Raw genomic sequence first — 24012 nt, forward strand, 5'->3', positions numbered from 1 at the left:
GTGGGCGGAGCTGGAGCAGCTCCTGAGGCCCAGCACCGTCCCCTCCGCCCGCCACTTAACCTGGAAGGCGTGTCTGGCGGTGCGCGAAGGTGGACGCAGAGCACCGCCTCCGCACTCTAGCCGCCCGGGGTGGGGCGGGGCGAGCGCGGGCCCCGCCCACAGCTCTCTCCTCGTTCACGCTTCCTTTCGTGTCACGGCCGTGAGTCTGGTCTGGGACTCACATAACGCCCCACGGCCTCCCCAAGGCTACAAGGGAAGAAAGTGAGGCAGGACAGTGTGGATGCGTGAGGGAGACACTGTGTAGCTGCGTGTCTATGTGCCCGTGTTGACCCTGTGTGACTCTGCGAATAACCCCAAGGGAGAGCATGATTGTGGAAGACACTTGTGCCCTCTGTGTAAAACACCGTGTAAAACAGTGTGAGACTGTGTGACACCACGTGTGGAAGGCACTGATGCTCTTCCTCTGTGACCTTGTGGTGACACCGGTGGATAGTGTTACCGTTTGTGGTCCTATATGCATCCATGACGCTGGGGGATATGGTGTGAGTGTGGGACATGTGTGAGTTGTGATACACGGGAGTGTGTGACTCTTCGTGTGTGACTCTGTGACATCATTTGAGTGTGGCTGTGGGTGTTACTGTTGTTGTGATGTTATTTGTGACCTGTGACTGTGTAACGTGTGTGTGACTGTGCAGGATGCATGACTCCCATGTGAGTGTGTAACAAGTTTGAGTGTGTAAAAGTGTGTGACGCTGTGTGACGGTGAAGCCGTGTGTGATATGTGAGTCGATGATAGTCTGTGATCCCATGGAAGTGTGCTACAGTGTGTGGCACAGGTGTGCTCGTATGACTCCACGTGAATGGTGGTGACACAATTTGAGTGTTTTACAGTGTGTGACGCTGTCGGGCACCGTTTCAGCGCGGGACCTCGTGCAAGCTTGTGACTGCGTGACACACTTTGAATATTTGACCCTGCGTGACCCCGTAGAAGGGGGCGAAGTGTGAGCGTGTGGATGTGGATAGTCCTTGTGACGCTGTATGAGACCCGCGTGTGTGTGGCAGTGCGGGAGTGTGTGTCCCCGTGGGAGTGTGCACTGTGTGTGACGCTGCCTCCGGCCCCTGCAGCTGTGTATCGCACGCCGTGGCCGGGTGTGTGGCCGCGCGTGGGCAGGCGCTGCAGGCTGCCGGGGTTGGCGGGGGACCCGCGGGCGGGAGAGGGTCCCGGGGGCGCGCCGAGCGCGGCGGCCGCGCGATCGGGAGGAGGCGCGCCGGCGGTAGCGGCGCATGCGGATCTGGCCGAGCGGCGGAGCCGGTGGGGCCGAGCCGAGCCGGCTGGGCCGGGCCGGGCCGAGGACACCGACAGGGAGGGCGGTCGGCCACGGCGAGCAGCGGGGACAGCGGCACCGGCGGCCGCGGGGCCAGGTGAGCGGCGTGGGGGCCAATAGCCCCTCCCTCCAGCATCTTCCCACCTGCTTGAGCATCCCTCCCCCGCGCCCCGTGGGCATGGCCTGAGCCCCGAGGGTCTCCCCGGCTAGGGGAGGCAGAGGGTCGAGGGCAGAATGACTCCCCAGTCCCTCACCCCAGTCCAACCTCGGCGCCATACGTGGGTCTTCCACCCAAGCCTTGTCCTTCCCAGGCCTCCCTCCTTGAGAACGGTGACTAGACTGTAGGGAGAGAGAGGCGCGGCCTTGGAAGGGTTAAAGCATCGGCTGTCAGCTCCTATCCCCAGCCTCGCCCGACCAACCTTTCCAGGGGCCCTCAGGACACCCCTTTTCACCTCCCCCACCGCCTTCTCCCTTCCTTCCCCGTTGAATCATGTAATAGACAGGGCTGTTCCACCGCCAGCCTGACCGAGAGCTCACCAAGTGCTAAGTGCCTTTCCATCTCCAAGTATCCTCCATTGAGGAAACAGTTGTGTTCACCGTTTAACAGGAAGGGACACTGAGGCACGGAGAAGCCAAGTTAAAGGTAATCGGGTTTAAAGATACAGCAAGAATAAAGCAGGACTTGAACTCATTTTTGTCTGACTTCAGCACAGGCACTTTGATTTGCTAAGATATGTGACTGGAGGATGAATAGTAACAGCAAGGCCCGTGTATTGAGGGCTTTACTGTGTACTAGATACCACGTTCCCCACATCATTAATTCTCTCATCTTCAAACACCCCTAGGAAATGGGTACTATTATTATTGTTACCATTTTACAGATGAACAAACTGAGCCCTAGAAAAGGTGACTTGGCCAAGGTCACACAAATGCCCACTTAAAGCTTTCCGTGGAAGAAGGGAAAGATAATAATGGATTTTTGAGTGTCTATGGAAAGGGACAGTCTCTACTACATTGACCAAGACCAGACCCTGCCTTCCTAAAATCTGTTTTGTTGGCTACTGTCTGAATATTTTGAGAATGGGGACATTGAGCTCCTCCCAGCTCCCTCTTTTCTTAGTCTTAGAATCAGGGCTGGGGTTCTAGAGAATGGAGGAGATGTATCTAATATCTCCCACACCCTTAAATTTCATATTTACAATCTGGCAGTGTTCTAGAACATCACTCTAGAGTCAGACAATATGTTAGTCAGCTAGTGCCACAATAATGCTACATAAGAAAACCACCCCCAGACTCAGTGTCATAAAACACTAGGCATTTATTTAGCCTTGAGTTAATCTGAGGTCAGTGACTTGGGCTCATCTGAACTTATTTACCAGTTAGGATGGGTAGGGGGATGTTGACTGTTGGTTGCTGAGGCTGGCCTTGGCTGTGATGAGGGCCTTGGACTTGGACTAGCCCTACAATATTTTTCTCATGGCCACAGTCAAACACAAGCAAAAACATGCAAGATCTCCTGAGTCCTGGGCTCAGACCTCACTAGCACTTCTACCTTATTCTGTTGGTCAAAGCAAGTCATGTGGCCAAGCCCAGAGTCAGGGGGTAGGGCTTTCCCCCACTCAACCCCACTCTTTTATTCCTCCCATCCCCAGAGTGGGAGAACACTGAGGAGGTTTATGGCAGAGGACGTGGCTATACGGATGAAGAATTGAGACCGTTAATGCAGTTATTCAATCACAGTGACTAAATTTTTATCCTGGTTACTGTGTGACTTTGGGCAAGTGAATTAACCCCTCTGTGCCTCAGCTTCCTCCTCTGTAAAACAGGCCTAATAATACCTTTCTTTAGATTGTTAAATTTGTGGGAATTAAGTAAGATATAATGCATAAAAAGTACTGAGCACAGTGCAAGTGCTCAATAAATGTTAATTATTATTGGTACTGCTTTATAGAGTTCTATTGATAACAATGCTATAATTCTAACAATAACAGTGACAGGTTTTTAGTGGGGAGGCCACGTGGCATGCAGGATCTTATAGGTTCAATCTCTTGTTCCCCAACTAGAAATTGAACCTATGACCCCTGCAGTGGAAGTGCCAAGTCTTAACCACTGAACCACCATGGAGTCCTAACAGTGACAATTTGCTAAGCCCTTACCCTCTGCTAGGTATTAAGGTGGGTGTTTGACCACAGCCCTATGATGTGATTAGGGTGAAAATTATTGTCATTATTAGCATGTCCCTCCCTTCTAAAGACAGAGAAACTGAAGGTGAGAGAGGGGACAGAACTCACAGTCAGTCCCTGTTAGAGGTGGGATCTCTAGACTTTACTGGTGGTCCAGTGGCTGAGACTCCACGCTCCCTATGCAGGGGGCTTGGGTTCAATCCCTGGTCAGGGAAAGAGACAGAGCCCATGTGCCACAAGTAAATATCTTGCTTGCCACAATGAAGATTGAAGATCCTGCATGCTGCAACTAAGACCTGGCTCAGCCAAATAAATAAATTTTTAAAAAAGAAGTGGGACTTCTGAACTCAGCCCCTATCCCTAACCTGCCTCTCCTCATCCCCAGGCCTCATCTCCCCCAATGGCGCAGGTACCAGGGGAAGTGGACAACATGGAGGGGCTACCAGCCCCCAATAATAACAACCTTTCAGCCCGCTGGGACAGTCCCGATCGGGGCTGGGAGCGGGAGCAACCAGCCGCCTCCACTGCAGCAGCCTCACTCTTTGAGTGCTCCCGGATCAAGGCCTTGGCAGGTACCTGGAAGATGGCTGGGGTTGGGGTTGGAAGAGAAGGAAGGGAAGGCACTGCTGGGGTGGTGTCTGTATACCTTGATGACCTGGAGGATGGGAAGAGGGTTACAGACACTTGGAACTTGAGTCTTTAGACCAGCACTCTCCAGTAGAACTTTCCACGATAATGGAAAATTGTTCTCTATCAGTATTGTTGTTTAGTTGCTAAGCATGTCCAACTCCTTTGTGACCCCATGGATTGTTAGCCCACCAGGCTCCTCTGTCCATGGGATTCTTCAGGCAAAAATGCTAGAGTGGGTTGCCATTTCCTTCTCCAGGGGATCTTCCTGACCCAGGGATTGGACCCGGGTCTCCTACATTGGCAGGCAGATTCTTACCACTGAGCCACCTGGGAAATCTCTCATAGAACCTTAGAAATGTACAATCCCAGAAAGGTGGGACTTTCTAAGTGTGCTTCCTTAGAATCCCAAAATGCTGACATCTAGCATCTTAGGACCATGGAATGTCATACTCAGAGATTCTTTGAATCAAAGACCTTTAGAAATGGAGACTCTTGTAAACAGAACTTTGTAATCACCAATCTTAAACATTTTAATTGTTGGGTCTTAGAATCTTAAAGCCTCAGAAATCTAGACTCTAATATACATAGGTCCTTAGGACTTTATAATCCTAAAGCTTTAGGATTTCAGATTAGAAATGTGGATGCTGAGCAGAATGACCACACCTTCATGTTTTTTTGCACTGAAACCCTCAGTCTTGGGACAACTAGAATGGTTGGTCACACTACTTTGATGTTTTAGGACAATATAAGCAAAGACCAGAGAACTGTATAAAATCTTAGGACCTTAGACCTTTGGAACTTTAAGTTCTTGATCCTTTGGACTTTGTATTCATGAAGTTTTAGAATCTCAGAAGTGTTTAATCATCAATACTAAAGTTTTATGAGCAAAGACCCTTCTCAGACACACAATTCCGTAATCGTAAGCCTTTAAAACATTAGACCCTTAGCACGTTGACCCTTGGAATGTTAATATCTCAGAAATGTGGCATGTTATACACATAAAATATATATTGTCAGAGTCGTGAAATCTTAAAATCCCAAAGTCAGTATCAGTTCCCTCAGAATCTCAGAATGTTAGTAACTCAGTATTTGACAATCGTGGGATCTTCAATACTGAGATTCTTGGAACTTTATAAGATGTTGAGCATCTCGTTAAACTCATGGGCCTCTGGGGAAGCAGGTGACATACACAAGTGAGTGGCCTGGGGGCTGTGGTCAACTGGGTGCTCTGGTCAGCTGGCCCACCACCAAGGAAATGTGGGCCCAGAGCTGCTAGCTCTGATGTGTATCTGCCGTTTCCCAATTAAAAAAAGAAACTGTAAATAAGTGCACACAGTCTGAACCAGATTCAACCCGTGGATTGCTGGCTTCCTCTGGTTTCGACACCTAGAAGGGTATAAACATATACTCATGAAAACTTAAAACTGTATTTTATTTTTTCATTTTTTTTGGTTGTACCACACAGCATGTGGGATCTTAGGTCTCTGACCAGGGATCGAACCCACACCCCCCATATTGGAAGTGCAGAGTCTTAACCACAGGACTACCAGGGATGTCCCAAAAATGTATTTTTAGACTCTTAGATTTAAAACCTTGGGAATGTATCCACTTAGAATTCTAGAATTTATTATTTCATTCACAAAATATTTAGGCAGTGCCTGTGCTGTGCTCCTGTGCTCTGTGCTTGGACAATAGGAGGGACATAGTGGTGACTGAGGCAGCCCAGGTCCTGCTTCTCCAGGGCTCCCAGTCCAGTGGGAAAGTTAGATCCAGTCCAGTGGGAAAGTTAAATCTAGCCTGGCTGTGATGAACCACAGGGATCAGAGCCGAGATGGGGGAGGCACGGGCAGAGGCCACATGGGGAAGCTCAGAGCTGTAGGAGCCCAGATGAGGGGCCTGATTCAGGAGAGAGGATCAGAGTGCTTCATGGAGGAGAAGATGGCTAAGCTGAGCTCCAGAGGATGAACAGGAGTGAATGCTGGGGAAGAGACTGGAAGAATATTCCAGAGGGAGGGAACAGCATAGGGAAGACCTCCAGAAGTTGAGAGTGGCTGGAGTGAGGTGGTGAGTAAATGATGATGGGAGAGGAGGCAGTGGCAGCCAGATCCTGAGGGGCCTTGTTGGCCATTCTGAAGAGTCTGAGGGCACCTGGGACTACGGGGAGATTTTATGCAGAGGTGGGATGTGGAAATGTGAGGATCAAGGACTCTACAACTTTAAGAACCACTGATTCGAGAACACCAGCCCCAGACACTTCAGATAGCATCTAGTCCAGAGAAATGTAGGGACCCCCTTTGAGGAAAAAAGCTTTCTCATACACTTCCTGTGTCTACTTAAATTATTACCACTGTGGTTTTCTGTTGTCTTTTTTCTTTTCCATTATGGTTTATTACAGGATATTGAATATAGCTCCTTGTGCTATCCAGTAGGGCCTGTTTTTTATCCATTCTATATATTTATAATGGTTTGCATCTGCTAATCCCAACTCCCAATTTCCACCCCCACATTCTCTGTTTCTGTTTCATTTGTGTCATATTTTAGATTCCACATATAACTATTATCATTGAACTATGGTTTTCTTAAATGTACAAAAGCACACAGCTCTGTTTATATCTCTTATGCTTGTTCTGCAACTAAAACACATAAGTTGGATTGAGACTCAAACCACAAAACCAGTAACTTCAGCTTAACAATGACATCAAGATGCTGCTCTCCTACCGTGCAAAATATCATTATGACATAGACAGCTACCGTGCATTTTCTTTTGCATCCCTTTGCCCACTTCTCTCATGGTTTTCTTTATTCAAACTAAAGCTAAATCTTTGAGCAGAGTCCTCTGTAAATGTTTTTGCATGAATTTATTTAAAAAACTGTCTGGATCCTGTGCTTACAGAATTTGTGGTTCGTTGGTCTCATGTGTCTGTATGAGGTCCCATTCTTTCTCTCTCTTAAAAAAAAATTTATGTATTTATTTGTCTGCTTCGGGTCTTAGTTGCAGGATGCAGGGTCTTTTAGTTGTGGCATTTGAACTCCTAGTTGCAACGTGTGGGATCTAGTTCCCTGACCAGGGATCGAACCGGGGTCCCCTGCATTGGGAGCTCAGAGTCTTAGCCACTGGATTGCCAGGGAAGGCCCAGAGGTCCCTATTCTCTTGATCTACTCTTTTATTCTCTTGTATTCCCAAATCTCACATCAATGCCTTCTCTCTTACAGGCGATCATTCTGATTGTTTTAATGCAAATCTTTTTCTCTGCATGTGGATAACTGCAACATGCATTGCTAATTCCTGTGCATGCATCCATATTTTTAAACTCTTTATTAAAATATCACATGCACAGAGAAAGGCAAATATATTGTATGGGCAGCACTTCCACAATGAGTACCCCCTTATAACTAGATTGGGACACAGACTCTGACAGCCCCAGAGAAGCCCCCCTCAGGCTGCCTCTATATCATCCTAGGTGTAAACACTGTCTTAGCTTCTAACAGTGTACATTCAGTTTGCTGGCACTTGAACTGAATACAAATAGGACCATGTAGTGGGTACCCTTCTGTGTTTGGTTTGATTCACTCAGCACTCGGCTCATGAGATTCATCCATGTCTACCTGTACTTGTAGGCTCTTCCTTTTCGTTGCTGTATAGTATTCCACAATGTGATTATGGCATAGCTTAGGATCCGTTCATCTGTTGATGAGCATTTGAGTTGCTTCTACTTTGGGACTATCACAAACCAGAAGATTATAAACTAGTAGCTAGTGGTATCACAAGCTATTACAGGTTATTGCTGCTCTAAACTGTGTAGGATACAGGCACCCATTTCTGACAGCTTATACCCACCCAGGAGTGAAATTGTTGTGTCATTTGGTATGTGTATATCTAAACTTTAGAAGAAGCTTCTGGTTTGGATCATTTCACATTCGCACCAGCAGTGTATGAAAGATTCAGTTGCTGTACAGCCAACCCTTGGTGTGCTCAGTCTTTGTAATTTTAACCATTCTGATGGGTGTGCATTCTATTGTGGTTTTAATTTGCATTTCCCTGGTGACTAAAACCAACTAATGAAGTGGAGCGCCTCTTCAAAGATTTTCTCTTTGGATATGCTCCTGTGAAGTGCCCATTCAAGTCTTTTGTCTACTTTCTTATTAATTTTTTTGCTTTTTTTTTTTTTTTTTGGCTGCACTGCAGGCAGTGTATGGAAGCTTAATTCCCCAACCAGGGATCAAACCCTCACACCCTCCATTCAAAGCACAGAGTCCTAACCACTTGACAGCCACAGAAATCCCTTCCTGGTTTTTTCTGTTTTGTGGGTATTCTTATATAGTTTGGGTACAAATCCTTTGTCTGATATATGTGTTCTGAATATTTTCTCCCACTATGTGGCTTGTCTTTTCATTCTCTTAATGTTGCCTTTAAAAAAATAATTGTATTTATTATTTTTGGCTGTGCTGGGTCTTCGTTGCTTCGAGGGCTCTCTAGCTGTGGCAGACAGGGGCTACTCTTCCTTGCGGTGCTCGGGCTTCTCATTGCGATGGCTTCTCTTATTGTGGAGCCTGGACTCTGGCGCGTGTGGGCTCAGTAGTTGTGGCGCTTAGTTGCTCCACAGCACGTGGGATCTCCCCACATCAGGGGTCAAGCCCATGTCTCCTGTATTGGCAGGTGGATTCTGTACCACTGAGCCACCAGGGAAGCCCTTAATGCTGCCTTTTGATGAACAGTGTTTCTTAATTTAAAGGTAGTTTAATTTGATAATTATTTAATCATGATTTCCTATATGGCTCACACTCTGTGTCTTGTGTAAGAAACTTCCTGCACCAAGGTCATGGAGATATTCTTTGATGTTTTCCTCTGAAAGCATTATTGCATTCATTTCACATTTAGGTTTATAAGCCAAATGGTATTTAGCGTATTTATTATTGTATACAGTGTGGGTCAAAGTTCTTTTCTCCCCCTCCCTGCCCCCCTGCCCCCACCCCATGAATGTCCAGTTGACTCAGCTCCACTTATTGAAGAGACTTTCCTTTCCCTACTGAACTGCCATTTCACTTTGTTGTAAATCTGGGAGTCCTATATGTGTGGGTTTGTACATAAAGGTATGGCTAATCAATGCATGTTTTATCATAGTCTCGATTGCATTTTTGGCATTATGTTCTCATTCAGCGCTGTGGCTTAGAGCCTCAAGACTCATCCATGTGGCTCTGTGTGCCTCTAGTCTAACTGCTGCCTGGAGTTGATGGTGTGTATTCGCCATGCTCCACTTTCCCAGTGATGGACAACCAGGCTCTCTCCAGCCCTCAACCTGTCCCTGCCCCTCCCAGCAAACAGCACTGCGCTGAGGCATCATCACGTGTGCTCCTTATAAACCAGTGTGGAGGGACTTCCCTGGTGGTCCAGTGGCTGACACCCTGCCCTCCCAATGCAGGGGACCTGGGTTCAGTCCCTGGTCAGGAAACTAGATCCCACATGCTGCAACTAAGACCTGGTGAAGCCAAATAAACAAATAATAAACATTAAAAAAAAAAAAAACAACCCACGTGGGAACGTTTATAGGACATATCAGATCAGATTAGATCAGTCGCTCAGTCGTGTCTGACTCTTTGCGACCCCATGAATCGCAGCACACCAGGCCCCCCTGTCCATCACCAACTCCCGGAGTTCACCCAGACTCACATCCATCGAGTCAGTGATGCCATCCAGCCATCTCATCCTCTGTCATCCCCTTTTCCTCCTGCCCCCAATCCCTCCTAGCATCAGAGTCTTTTCCAATGAGTCAACTCTTCGCATGACGTGGCCAAAGTACTGGAGTTTCAGCTTTAGCATCATTCCTTCCAAAGAAATTCCAGGGCTGATCCCCTTCAGAATGGACTGGTTGGATCTCCTTGCAGTCCCTTGCAAGGGACTCTCAAGAGTCTTCTCCAACACCAAAGTTCAAAAGCATCAATTCTTCGGCGCTCAGCCTTTTTCACAGTCCAACTCTCACATCCATACATGACCACAGGAAAAACCATAGCCTTGACATATACGTAGGGAAAGAATTGTTGGCTCACAGAGGGAACGCACTAATTTAATTTGACTCAGATTGTCTTCAGAGTGGGCTTCCCTGGTGGCTGAGATGGTAAAGAATCTGCCTGCAATGCAGGAGACCTAGGTTTGATTGCTGGGTCTGGAAAATTCCCCTAGAGAAGAGAATGGCTACCCACTCTAGTATTGTTGCCTGGAGAATTTCATGGACCGAGGAGCCTGGTGGGTGACAGCCCATGGGCTCCCAAAGAGTCAGACATGACTGAGTGACTAACACAATGGCTGCCCCACCAGCTGGCATGAAGGTTATGATATTCCCACATTTCCATCAATACCTGGTATCACCAACTTCCTCACTTTCCCCAGACTAATATCCAATGTATCATTTACATATTGTCTCTATCCTTTCTTGGAAACCAGTATAGATTAGTCCCTGCTCTATGAAAATCTTGATGTATTAATATGTGAAAAAATTAAAATCTTATTCTAAGGAAATGCATGTCACTTAAAAATTTTTTTTTGGCCACACTGCACAGCATGTGGGACCTAGTTCCCTGACCAGGGATGGAACCCTCGTCCCCTGCTTTGGAAGTGCAGAGTCTTAACCACGGGACTGTCAGGGAAGTCCCAGGCTTGTATTTCGCTTGTAATTGGTGACTACCACAGTGGGAAAGAATATATAAATGGCAAAATAGTATGAACACAATGGCAGACAAAGAACAATTGTAATTTGACTTAGAGTCTTGACAACCCAAAGATGTGTGTGGCAGCTAGAGGACCAGGAGAAAGCTGATGGGCTCCTCAAAAAGGAGAATTTAATGAAGGGACTGTTTATAGATGTGTGGAGACCCCAGGGACTGGGACAGGGCAGGGAGCGCTGAGAGGGGAGCGAGGCGTCCCCAGCAGGAGTCGGGGCTGTAGGGAGTGCCAGCAGGCCCTGGGGGAAGCCTGGTCAAGCAGAGAAAGTGAAAGTGTTTGTCATTGCTCAGTCATGTCCAACTCTTTGCAACTCCATGGACTGTAGCCCACCAGGCTCCTCTGTCCATAGGATTTCCCAGGCAAGAATACCAGAGTGGGTTGCCATTTCCTCCTCCAGGGGATCTTCTCGACCTGGGGATCAAACCCATGTCTCCTGCATTGCAGGTAGATTCTTCACCCTCTGAGCTACCGCAGAAGCCATGCCCTTCTCCAGGGGATCTTCCTGATCCAGGGATCGAACCGGTGTCTCTTATGTCTCCTGCACTGGCAGGCGGGTTCTTTACCACTAGGAAACCCTGGGGAGGAAATGAATCCCTCAGCCCTTTCTCTCTCCCCTCATCTCCTGCTAGCCAAACCCAACCTCTAATGGCCCAAGAGCCCATTCCCATGGTCCACCCTGGCCAGCCTCCCTGGGCTCACAGCAGGTGCACCAGAGAGGAGGTGGCGCCAGAAGGGCAGATGGAAGGCACCCAGCGAGGTAGCCACAAGCACTCAGGCACAGTCAACATTCAATGTCAACTTAGGCCAGAACTGGCACTCTAGGACACATTTGGTTTCAACCCCGCTGTGTTTTATAAAAACGTAAATCAGTTGCCAGCATTTGAAAATAGGGAGATTCTTGTCTCCAGATTTTTGGCACCTCGTGGGCTATCACGTGGTACGGCAGCACCGGGCCTTCACTCCTGTGAGGCTCCAGTCATGTGGGGCTGTGTGGCTGCTGCTCCCTTTTACCAGGGCCTCATTCTCCCTTGTGCCTGGCCCTGGTGAGCATTTCAGTTCTGGATCCCAGCTCCATGCTAACGAGACTGTAATCACAGACTCCCAAATCTCACTGCATATTTCTCTATAAAGTCACCATCTAGACAGTCCAGGATGTGTTTCTTCATCTTTAAAAGAGTATTATTTATTGGCTGCACTGCTGCGTCTTAGTTGCTGAGCTCAGGCTTTCTCTAGTTGCGGTGAGCAGAGGCTACTTTGGTGCACAGGCTTCTCACTGCAATGGCCTCTCTTATTGCGCAGTACAGGCCCTAGGAGAGGGGGCTTCCCTAGTGGCAGCTCGTGGGCTTAGGTGCCCTGCAGCATGTGGAAACTTCTCAGACCAAGGATCGAACCCGTGTCGCCTCTGTTGGACTACCAGGGAAGTCCATCCAGGATGTGTTACTACTAATTTTCTTTGCAGATCACAGAAATGAAGTTACAAAATTAAAAACTATTCTCCCGAGTCCTTGTTTTCCAAGCATGCATTCCCAAACACCCAGGGTCCCCCAGAGCCCACTGAAGTAACCCTGACCTAGTCTAAACCCCTTATTTTGGAAATGGGAAAACAGAGGCCCAAAGAGGAGGGATGGGCTTTGGGCTTTTCCCAACATAGCCTGTCATTAGTAAAGGCAGAGCTGAATCCAGTCGCCCTCATTCTGCCCCTCTCAGGGGATGCACTCAAGTTCCACTCGGGCCTCAGCATGAACTGCAATCTGCTCTGGGTGTTGGCTGTCAGAGGCAGGATAAGCAAACACTCTATTTACATTATTTCCCATTATTACTTCCTTATGTATGATCATTGATCATGTGTTCACACAGGTCCCGCATCCCATCCAAAAGCACACAACTCACATTTAAGCAAACAAGTTATTCCATTTGGATTCACTGGGTTGTTTCTGTATATTCAAAAAACATCTATTTTTAAATTTTATCTATTATTTATTTGGCTGAGCTTGGTCTTAGTTATGTGGGATCTAGTTCCCTGACCAGGTAGTATATGGTATATCCATACAATGGATCACTGGGGCTTCCTAGGTGGTGCTAGTGGTAAAGAACTCACCTGCCAATGCAGGAGACATAAGAGACATGGGTTCGATCCCTGGGTCGGGAAGATCAGCTGAAGGAAGGCAAGGCAACCCACTCCAGGATTGTTGCCTGAAGAATCTCCATGGACAGAGGAGCCTGGGGAGCTACAGTCCATAGCGTCACACAGAATGGGACACAACTGAGTGACTTAGCACCCACCTTAGCATGCATGGAATATTACTTAGCTGTAAAAAGGAATAAAAAACTGCTACATACCACAACATGGATGAACCTTGAAAACATTATGCCGAGTGAAAGAAGTCGGACACAAAAGGCCGCACGATCCCATTTATGTGAAGTATCCAGAGCAGGAAAATCCTTAGAGTCTGAAAATGGATGAATGGTTGCCTAGGGTTAGGAAAAGGTGGAATGGGAAGTGACTGTTAACAGGTATGGGGTTTCTTTTCTGGGGTGGTAAAAGTGTTCCAATATTAGATAGAGGTGATGGTCGTATAACTCTGCTGCTGCTGCTGCTAAGTCACTTCAGTCGTGTCCGACTCTGTGCAACTCCATAGATAGCAGCCCACGTATAACTCTGTGAATATGCTAAAAACCACTGAATTTACAACTTAGAAGGACAAATTCTATAGTATGGGAATTATAGCTCATACTAAAACTGTTATTTAAAAAAGAAATGACAGGAAGAGAGGTCCCAAACAATTTCTTGGTAAGCAGCGAGGAGAAGTTTCACACCTCCTCCCTACCTTGCACCTCCCCTTTAAGTCATCCCAAGCCCACTCCTTACCCCAGGGATGAGGGAAACCTGGCAATCCAGCTGCTACAGAGGGGAAGATGTGGCTCCTGCCCGCAGGGAACATGCAGTCTAGCATATTCCTTCCTCTTCATTCCGCCACAGCCTGTCAGTGGCTAACCCTTACTTTTTCATCTTTAAATAACTTCAAGATGCCCCCCTCTCCCATCCCCTCAATGTCTGCCTGGTCCAGCCTCTTCCTGTCTCTCCTGAGTCCTTTCCCCAATCTCCTCCCTGGGCTCCAGGCTACCATTCTTGCCCTTTCAGATGTACCCTCCCCACAGCAGCCAGGGATATTCCTGAGACCCAACCCTCATCCTCTCCTCCCTCCTTAACCCTCTATAACTCCCTAGACTATTATCTGTGTGCTTAGTCACTCAGTCATGTCCGACTCTTTGCAACCCCAAGGACTGTAGCCCACCAGGCGCCTTTGTTCATGGGATTTTCCCAGGCAAGTATACTGGAGTGGGTTGCCATTTCCTCCTCCAAGGGATCTTCTCGACCCAGGGATCGAACATGCGTCTCCTGCATTGGCAGGCGGATTCTTTACCGTAGAACCACAGGGAAGCCCCAGCTTATTATCTGTGCCCCCACTAAACTGAACTCTGCCAGGAAAAGGCTCTGACTGAATTCAGAGCCCAGAACAGTGCCAGGCACATAGTGGGCGCTCACATACTTACTGAACGAATGAACAGAGCTGACTAGGGTAAGATACAAGACAGTTTTCCTGTGGAACTGATATCTCAGGAAGATTTTAAAGGACAGCAGAGGAGGGTGAGGGGAGGGCGTCTCAGATAGGAGGAAGCACTTGCAAAGACCTGATAGTTGCAGAGAGCTGGGCCTGGGCGAGAACTGCCCAGGCCTTGGAGGGCTGGGGTGAAACTGGAAGGCGGAGCTCCTGGAGGAGCTAGGAGCTCATCAGGACCTGTCCTTCAGATGAGCGGGAGGCTGTGCAGAAGAAAACCTTCACCAAGTGGGTGAACTCGCACCTCGCTCGCGTCGGCTGCCACATTGGGGACCTCTACACAGACCTCAGGGACGGCTTCGTGCTCACGCGGCTGCTGGAAGTGCTGTCCGGGGAGCAGCTGGTGAGGGGGCCAGAAGGGCTGGGGACAGGGGGCCACCCTGGGGTCTCGGGCTGGGCTACTGCAGGGCCAGGCTAATGGATGGACGGAGCTTACTAGAAAGACTGAGTGGGTTAAAGGCCCCTCATTCAGGTGGGCAGGGCCATGGCACAGGGTTGAGCTTAGTTGGGAAGAGCCTGGGGTCTGACTTGGAACAGAGGTGGGATTCTGTTTAAGGAGAGGGCTGTCCTTCGGGGAGGAACTCTGGGCTTGGGTGGGGCTCCATTGGAAGTGGTGATGGTGGGGGGCTAATGGAGAAGGATGGAGCTTTATTAGAAGGGCTTGGCTTGGATAAGCGGTAGCAGGAGGCATGGCTATAAAATTGGGGCAGAACTCTGTTGCAGGGGTCTATGGTTGAGGGTGTGGTTGTCATCGGAAAAGTGAGGCCGAGTTCGCTGGAGTCTGGGGATTAAATGGAACTCTTGTATGGATACCACTTATTGTATTGTTGCAGTTGTATTTCTGGGCTTGGATGGGACTTCATTGCAAAGGGTGGGGTTATAATGGAGCTAGAGATTGATGAAAGGACCAGCGCTTAAAGCTCTGGAAGTTATGAGGGGCATAAGGTATAGAACAGGAGCACCCTTGGAAGGAATAGAGCAACTGAACAGCAACATAAACAAGAGAAGACTCCTGGAGTGGGGCGGGGCTTGAAAGGAGTGGGCGTGGCTCTAGGCACAAATCTGAAGAGGAGGAAGTGAGGGGTGTGGTCATGGGACTAGGGGCAAAACAGTGGTGGCCTGGGACAGAGATCCAATGGAAGGGGCGGGAGTAAGACTATGAACAGGGGGCGGGGCTTCATGATGAAAGGTGTGGCTATCAGTTTAGAGGTGGAGCTTAACTTGAAGGGGCGGGACCAGGAACTAGAATAAGCCCTGAAAGGACACGTCTTAGAAGGCGTCTGGCTATGAGTGGCGCAGAGCTTCTTTAGAAGGCCTGGATCCTGGGTCTTTGATAAGGCTGAGGGGGTGTGGCCTGGACCAGGGGTAGAGGGGCCTAGTTATGTAGATGACCTTCTTTGAAAGAGGTGGGACGGAGGGCACGTGCTCTTGGCCAGGTCCTGGCTCTCCTAATGACCCTGCCGCCCTAGCCAAGGCCCACGCGTGGTCGCATGAGGATCCACTCACTGGAAAACGTAGACAAGGCCCTGCAGTTCCTGAAGGAGCAGCGTGTGCACCTGGAGAACGTGGGCTCACATGACATCGTGGACGGGAACCACCGACTGACCTTGGGGCTGGTCTGGACCATCATCCTTCGCTTCCAGGTGATCCCAAGTGACCCCAGCCCAGCCCACCACCCAGAGGGAGGCCTTAAGAGGTTGTCCCTCACCCACTCATCCAGTCATTCCAGAAATATTCCTAATATGCTCCAGGAAACAATATCATCATTATAATCATCATGTATGTAGATTTTACTCTGTTCTAAGCACTTGGCATTTTATATGCACAATAACCCCATAAATTAGATATTATTCATTATACCATTTTACCAACAAGGAAACTAAAGCCCAGAGAGGTGAAGTAATATGCTCAAGGTCACACAGCTGGGTAGTGAAGCTGGAATAGGAATCCAGGCAGTCTTGCTCCAGTTCAGAGACAAAATAGACAAATTTTCTGTCTTTATGGAGCAAGACATGGGGGACCAGCAGTAGACAGATGATAAATAAACCCATCAATATGTAAACAAGACATATGTGGGAAAAGGACCAATTCTAAGCAGAGAAAAAAAGAAATAAAGAGTCACACAGATAAGAATAGATTATGATAAAGCAGTAATAGGGATCATATGGACCAGAGAAGGGCTTGGTGAGAGGCTGGTGGCTGAATGATTATGAAGATGAAAGGGAAAAGCATTCCAGGCAGAGGGCACAGCAGATGCAAAGTCTCTGGGGTGGGAATGAGCTAAGCTTGTTGCAGGAACAGAAAGACCAGTATGACTAGAGACTAGGAGGCAAGGGGGAGACAGGGAGGAGACGAGTCAGAAGTGTCAGCAGGGCCTAGGTGATCTGTGATTAACAATTTGATCTTATTCTGTCTGAGATGGGGAGAAATTAGAGTTTTATCAAGAGAAAAGGCATCATCAGACTTAGAAATATCTCTCTGGATTGGGGGTCATCACCAAGATTGGGAGCTGGAAGCCCAAGGAAGAGGCCGGAGCTGGACTGGGGTGGGGCATAGGCAGGTGAAGAAGGGGCCAGGTAGGATAGGGGGGAGTGGACATGCCATAGGGGAAGGGGAGGGGGAGAGAGCTGGTGCCCCCACCCTGAGCCTGAAGCTGCCTCTCCCATCTCCTCTGTCCCCCCAGGATGTGGGTGGGGTGTCTCCCAGCCTCAAGCCCTCCAGACCTCAGCAGCCATATTTTGTATCTTCACAGATTCAAGTCATCAAGATTGAGACTGAGGACAACAGAGAGACACGCTCAGCCAAGGACGCGCTGCTCTTGTGGTGTCAGATGAAGACAGCTGGGTAAGTCCCTCGTCCTCAGGGGAGCCAGGCCCTCACCTCTGGGCTTCCCTCCGGGACAGGGGTGCAAGGGATGGCTCAAGTCCTCAGCGTCAAAAGTTACATCTGAAGTTAGCAAACTCTTCCAACCTTGATGTATCCCAATCCCGTATCACAGTGTAACCTGTATCACAATCTGGAAGAATTCGGACTCCTCAGGGAAATAATGCCGGGAGGTGGGGAGCTGTCCCTAGCCTGCTCCCTTCTCTCCTCCCACCTGGTCCCGCACCTCTAAAGGCCTCAAGTGCACCTGTGTGGGACCCCTGGGCCCGATTCCTGGGCTGCCCCCCACCCCACACCCTTGAAAGTAGCCCCCTCAGCCTAGGAGGGCACACCCAAGGCTCAGGCTGGGGTGGGAAGTTCAGGGTCCTGGTATCTTCAGTGGGTTTGAGAAGAGGGGCACACGGACACCGCTGGGCATGCCCCCGGTCCCACAACTCTCTGTCCTGCTGGGAAGGGCCTGGCCTGAAGCTCAGGTGCCCTTGAGAGCAGCCTGGGGAGGAAGAAGGTAGGGGCAGGCATGGATGGAGACTGGGCGTTCTCTGTCTCTCGTCCTCCTGGGGCTCCCTGTCTGTCTTGCAGCGCTATCTGTTCCGTGTGTCTGTCTTTACCTTTATATCTGCTTTTCCTTGTTCTGATCGCTCCCTCCCCCCCTTCTCTCTCCTCCCTTCTTCCTTTCCCCACCTCTGTCTGTCTCTCTCTCTGTCCCTCCCTTTTCCTTCTTCCCTCTGCTTCTCTGTCTCTCTCGCTCATCTCCTGTCCCTCTCAATCTCTCTCCCCTCCTTCTCCCCATGCTGTCTCCATCTCTGTGCTCCCTCCGTCCTTCCTTTCTTTCCTCATATGCCTGTGTATCACCTGTGTCTCTCTGCCCATCTGTCTACCTACCTACTTTTCTATCATTCATCTTTTATCATCTATCTGTCCATCCCTCAATCCATCTCTGTCTCTTCCTCCCTCCCTCTTCCTCTGGACTTTCTCCATCTCTGCCTCTGTCTCTCCTTTCCACGCTGCCAGTTACCCCGAGGTAAACATCCAGAATTTCACCACCAGCTGGCGTGACGGCTTGGCCTTCAATGCCCTCATTCACCGGCACAGGTACCACCTGGCCTGGGGCAGCTCTGCCCTGCACCCTACCCCCACCCTGTCCCTTGGGTGCTCCCCTATACGTGGATGTGTACAGATGCCACTCACGGACACAGGGCCCACTCCCTTCACCTCTCTGCTTCCATACGCATTTCCATTCACACACATGCTCTTACACATTTACACAGAGATGCGCACACACACACACACAGACCCTGTGCACACATGGAGACCTTTATGCCCTCCCATAGATGTGTGCACACCTGCATATACTCATTCACATATACAACTTCTACATGGACCAGCTGCTTGGGTGTTCCCAGGATGGGCAGCTCACTTGCTATGGATGGTCGAATCTGGTGTGTGCACAGCGCCTCCTCCTCTCAGAAAGTTCTTCCTCGCAGTGAGCCCCCAAGTCCCCCTTCTGGCTCCCTGCACACCCACCTATTCCTGCTTTAGGGTCTGGTGCCGAGGTGGCTGAGGAAGGGTTCCCAGATAAATTACACCCACATCATGATCCATAACCTGGAGGAGGGCATGGCAACCCACTCCAGTACTCTTGCCTGGAGAATCTCATGGAGAGAAGCCTGGCCAGCTACAGTCCATGGGGTTGCAGAGTTGGACACGACTGAAGCGACTGAGCACACACGCATGTGATCCATAATAACAGGTCTGTTCATATGACAGATAGGGGAAACTGAAGACTGGAAGGGACTCGCTTCCAGTGTGAAGGAAGCCAGAACCCACATGTACACACTCATGTATACGGGGAGACCCAGCCCACCTACATGCCCATCAACCCACAAGCTCTAACTGGAGTCCTGCTAACAATGGGAACGTCACTGAGTGTACCCGGAATGTTCTAAGTGCTTTCCAATAAGTCGTTCAATATTCAGTGAGCCTATAGGCAGAGTCTATTTTTCTCCCCTTTTTACAAAGGAGGAAATGGAGGCACAGGGCAAGACAATAACTCACTCAGAGTGACAGCCAGGAGAAGGCTGGGTTGGGGTTTGAGTCAAGAGGGTGGGCTCTGGACCTCACACTTCCAAGGCTACACAATGCAATACAGAACCCACCCACATAGACACGTGAGTGTCATTGTCAGATGTACATGTGAGCTTCCCTGGTGGCTCAGATGGGAAAGTGTCTGCCCGCAATGTGGGAGACCTGGGTTCGATCCCTGGGTTGGGAAGAGCCCCTGGAGAAGGAAATGGCAACCTACTCCAGTACTCTTGCCTGGAAAATTCCACGGATGAAGGAACCTGGTAGGCTACAGTCTATGGAATTGCAAAGAGTTGGACATGACTGAACGACTTCACTTTTCTTTACACACGCCCTCACGCAGAGCTCGCCCCACAGCTACATGGTGCGCAGACACGCACCAGTACACACGGCTTTCCCCTTGGCCGGGTTGTGCGCCTCCTGCCCTCGCCCTGGGTGGGACTCAGACAAGGATGTCTTTTCACCCGTTTGCCCACCGGCTTTGGAGCCTGCCTGCTGCCTGCCTACTCTGTGCCCCTGCCCAGGCCCGATCTTGTGGACTTCAGCAAGCTCACCAAGTCCAACGCCAACTACAACCTGCAGAGAGCCTTCCGCACGGCTGAGCAGCACTTGGGGCTGGCACGTCTCCTGGACCCTGAGGGTGAGCCCTGCACGGCGCCAGCCCGGGTTTCCTCCTGGGGGACTCCCAAATCCAGTGCTGCCCCCACACTCAACTGTAACACCATCCCAAAGCCCAAGATCATTTCAAATTTAACTCCCTCCCAGTCCCCACCTCTTCCTCATCAAGAATCCTACCCGCTTCCAGGCTCCATATCTGCTACTTTCTCCTTCTCTACCTTTTTTTTTGGCCACTCTGTGGGACTCGCTGGATCTTAGTTCCCCAATCAGGGATTGAACCTGTGTCCTTGGCAGTGAAAGCCTGTAGTCCTAACCACTGGACTTCCGGGGAATTCCTGTTCATCTCTGTCTCAAACCCAACCCTATCTCCATTCCTGAGTTCAACTTAACCCTCCTTCCCCAACTCTATCCTTTAAAAAAAAAAAAAAAAACTTTTTACTTTTGTATTGGGGTGTAGGCAATTAACAATGCTGTGATAGTAATAGTTTCAGGTGAACAGGGAAGGGACTCAGCCATACAAACACACGTATCCATTCTCCCCCAAACTCCGCTCCCATCCTCTGCTCCCATCCAGGCTGCCACAAACATTGAGTGGAGTCCCATGTGCTATACAATAGGTCTTTGTTGGTTATCTATTTTAAATATAGCAGTCCCAACCCCATCCTTGGGCTTCCCTTGTGGCTCAGCTGGTAAAGCATCCACCTGCAATGCGGGAGACCTGGGTTGGGTCCCTGAGCTGGGAAGATCCCCTGGAGAAAGGAAAGGATCTGCACTTCAGTATTCTGGCCTGGAGAATTCCATGGACTGTATAGTCCATGGGATCCCAAAGAGTTGGACATCACTGAGCGACTTTCACTTTCAACCCCATCCTTAATCACCTTCCTGCCAAACCCAACCCCCCCAACCCCAGCCCCATCCCTGAAGCCAACACCACCCCCAACCCAATCTCCAACACTATCTTCATTCCCATCCCCAGCCCATCCCTATTTCTTCCTGGATCCACAGCTCTGCCCTCACCCCCAACCCCTTCCCATTTTCAGTCTGTCTCCAACCCCACCCCTGACTTCAACCTCATTCCAAATTCATGATCACACCCAATACCAGCCCCCCATCTCTAGGGTAATGGCCGTGATCATACCCTACCAATCCCCTGTATCTGGAATAATGGTTGCTTCCTTTTTCTGAGCCCCTACAGTGTGCCAGGCACATGGCTGGAAATTGTATCAACACTGTTCCCTGTCATCCTCACACTGATCCAGTTGGATAGAAGTCATCAATCCTGTCTTAAACTGATGGAAAGGAAGGCTCAGAGATGTGGAGTCACTCCTCAGGCATCACACTGAAAACCCAGTAAACAGTACTTTCTGATTCCAGAATTCGGGGACTTAGTCATTCCTCTGCCCTGCCTCTTACAGTGCCTGGCACATAGTGGGTGTTTATTGGACGTCAGTTTTATGAGGTGAAGAAGAATCAGGGCCAAGTATGATCCTATGCACTCAGTGGGTAAATTGAAATGATAATCAGGATTTATTGAGCTTCTCCTCTATGCCACTATGCGTATTCTTCACTATGAGTATTCTCTCTCATACTCATAGTGTTCTTAGGTGCCAGGCACTGTGACTATCCTTACTGTAACAACGTGGAAACTGAACTCAGAGCAGTTCGATCTATTTTATTAGGATATTGAGTGAGTAAGTGGTCGAGTTGTGATTCAAGCTCAGGCTGCCTTCAAAGCCCATGTCCTTGACCTCAAACTTCATATACCATTCATATACTTAGTTTATGTATTTTTTGAGCTTCTGCTGTGTGCTGGGCATGGCAGGGACAGTGGTAAAAGACAGGCATCGCCCTTGTCCTCATGGAGCTCAAACTCGATAAAGACACAATCACACAAGGCAATATGTAATTAGAAACTGGACTTCCCTCGTGGTTCAGATGGTAAAGAATCTGCCTGCAATGTGGGAGACCTGGGTTTGATCCTCTAAAGAAGGGAACTCTCCCCAGTATTCTTGCCTGGAGAATACCATGGACAGAGGAGCCTAGTGAGTTGCAAAGAGTCAGACACAACTGAGCTACTAACACACACACACAGTTATAAATTGTGATATATTCTAGAAGGAAATGATAAGAGGCCACGAGGAAGAATAACAGGAAGAGATCATTCTAGACAGGATGAACAGGAAGGCTTACTTGAGGAAACTTGAGTGGAACCCTGAAGGGTGAATGGGAGTTTGGCACATGGAAAAGGGAACAGTGTTCCAGACAGTGAGAATAGCAAGTGCAAAGGTCCTGAGGTAGATAGTAGAATGAATGGTGTGTCCAAGAAATCACTATAGATAATTTCTCCATGGTAGTGTATATGTGTCAGGTACTATTTAATCCATGAAGTAGATCCTCACTGGGCAGATATAAAAACTGAGGAACAACACGGACTTCCCTGGTGATCCAGTGGTTAGGACTCCACACTTCTGCTGCAGGATTACGAGTTTGACCCCTGGTCAGGGGACTAAGATCCTGCATGCCGCTTGGTGTGGTCCAAAAAAGAGACAAAATAAGGAACAGAGAGGTTAGTTATCTTGTCCAAGGTTGCACAGCTAGGAAGACTGAGTTCTCCCAACCTCCACTCAGTATGTTTGATCTCTCTGTCAGAGTGCTCGTCGTCATGCTCTCCCACTCTCCTTTACCCCTCAGATGTGAACATGGAGGCTCCCGATGAGAAGTCCATCATCACCTATGTGGTCTCTTTCTACCATTATTTCTCCAAGATGAAGGCTCTGGCTGTGGAGGGGAAACGTATTGGAAAGGTACACGGGGCCCAGGAATGGGGTAGGTGGGAGCCTGGGAACCATACGGGGCTGTGTCTGGGATGAGACTGACCCCCCTCCCTTCCTCTGCCGGGCCAGGTCCTGGACCAGGTGCTGGAGGTGGGGAAGATCATTGAGCGCTACGAGGAGCTGGCAACTGAGCTGCTGGCCTGGATCCACCGCACCGTGGGCCTCATCAGCAACCAGAAGTTTGCCAACTCATTAAGTGGGGTACAGCAGCAGCTTCAGGCTTTCACGGCCTACTGCACGCTGGAGAAGCCTGTCAAGTGAGGCCTGGCTCAGCAGGGAGGGTGGCAGGTGTAGGTGTGGAGGCAGGGTTCCTGAGCTCAGGCCCCTTCAGGTTTCAGGAGAAGGGAAACCTGGAGGTGCTGCTCTTCAGCATCCAGAGCAAACTGCGGGCCTGCAACCGTCGTCTCTACGTACCCCGGGAGGGCTGTGGCATCTGGGATATTGACAAGGTGAGGCTGAGGATGTAGGGCAGAGAAAGGGTTGCCCCGTGAGGTTGTATAGGTTGTGCACTGCTCAAGGGAGCTCTTCACATTGCAGATGTCATGCATCTGACATCCATTCTGATGGTTTTTCCAGGAGTAAAGGGTCATGAGGAAGCAAGATTTTTTTTCCAGTGTGTGCAGAGGTGCCACAAGTGCTGAGCATGACCTCAGACAGAGAAGCCAAGGCCATTAAACTGTGGGGAATTATTGGAATCTTATTTATTTATTTGGCTGCCCCAGGTCTTCACTGCAGCATGTGGGATCTTAGTTGTGGCATGTGAACTCAGTTTCAGTATGTGGGATCTAGTTCCCTGACCAGGGATGGAACCCAGGGTCCCTGCATTGGGAGCACAGAGTCTTAGTCACTGGACTACCAGGGAAGTTCTGAGTTGTTGGAATCTGACTGCCTCTCTAGGCATGGGGACAACTGGAGAAGGCAGAACATGAGCGAGAGGCTGCCCTCCGGGCCGAGCTGATCCGGCAGGAGAAGCTGGAACTGCTGGCCCAGAGGTTTGACCACAAGGTGGCCATGCGGGAGAGCTGGCTGAATGAGAACCAGCGCCTGGTCTCCCAGGTACAGGGCGAAGGGCTTGGCTCCGGGGGAAAGGGAGAAAGGGAGAGGCTGATGGCCCTGGGA

The 24012-nt window shown here is 49.5% G+C and overlaps 1 protein-coding gene across 5 annotated transcripts in view; it reads left to right on the forward strand.

Moving 5' to 3' along the window:
- The first annotated feature begins 3 nt into the window (after positions 1 to 3).
- SPTBN4 (spectrin beta, non-erythrocytic 4) overlaps positions 4 to 24012 on the forward strand; it is an 81763-nt gene continuing 57754 nt past the window's right edge. For 4 of the 5 annotated variants that reach the window (XM_061388282.1, XM_061388284.1, XM_061388283.1 and 1 more), the window contains exons 1-11: positions 4 to 1422; positions 3894 to 4080; positions 14668 to 14819; positions 15946 to 16119; positions 17229 to 17320; positions 18371 to 18451; positions 19966 to 20081; positions 22751 to 22863; positions 22963 to 23150; positions 23225 to 23342; positions 23791 to 23949. In XM_061388282.1, coding sequence (XP_061244266.1) covers positions 1285 to 1422; positions 3894 to 4080; positions 14668 to 14819; positions 15946 to 16119; positions 17229 to 17320; positions 18371 to 18451; positions 19966 to 20081; positions 22751 to 22863; positions 22963 to 23150; positions 23225 to 23342; positions 23791 to 23949 — 1518 coding nt within the window. In that variant the 5' untranslated portion in view covers positions 4 to 1284. The remainder of the gene's footprint in view (positions 1423 to 3893; positions 4081 to 14667; positions 14820 to 15945; positions 16120 to 17228; positions 17321 to 18370; positions 18452 to 19965; positions 20082 to 22750; positions 22864 to 22962; positions 23151 to 23224; positions 23343 to 23790; positions 23950 to 24012) is intronic. The other variant, XM_061388281.1, reaches the window with a different exon arrangement.

The sequence above is a fragment of the Bos javanicus genome, chromosome 18 (assembly GCF_032452875.1).
Source record: "Bos javanicus breed banteng chromosome 18, ARS-OSU_banteng_1.0, whole genome shotgun sequence".
Taxonomy (NCBI): Eukaryota; Metazoa; Chordata; class Mammalia; order Artiodactyla; family Bovidae; genus Bos; species Bos javanicus.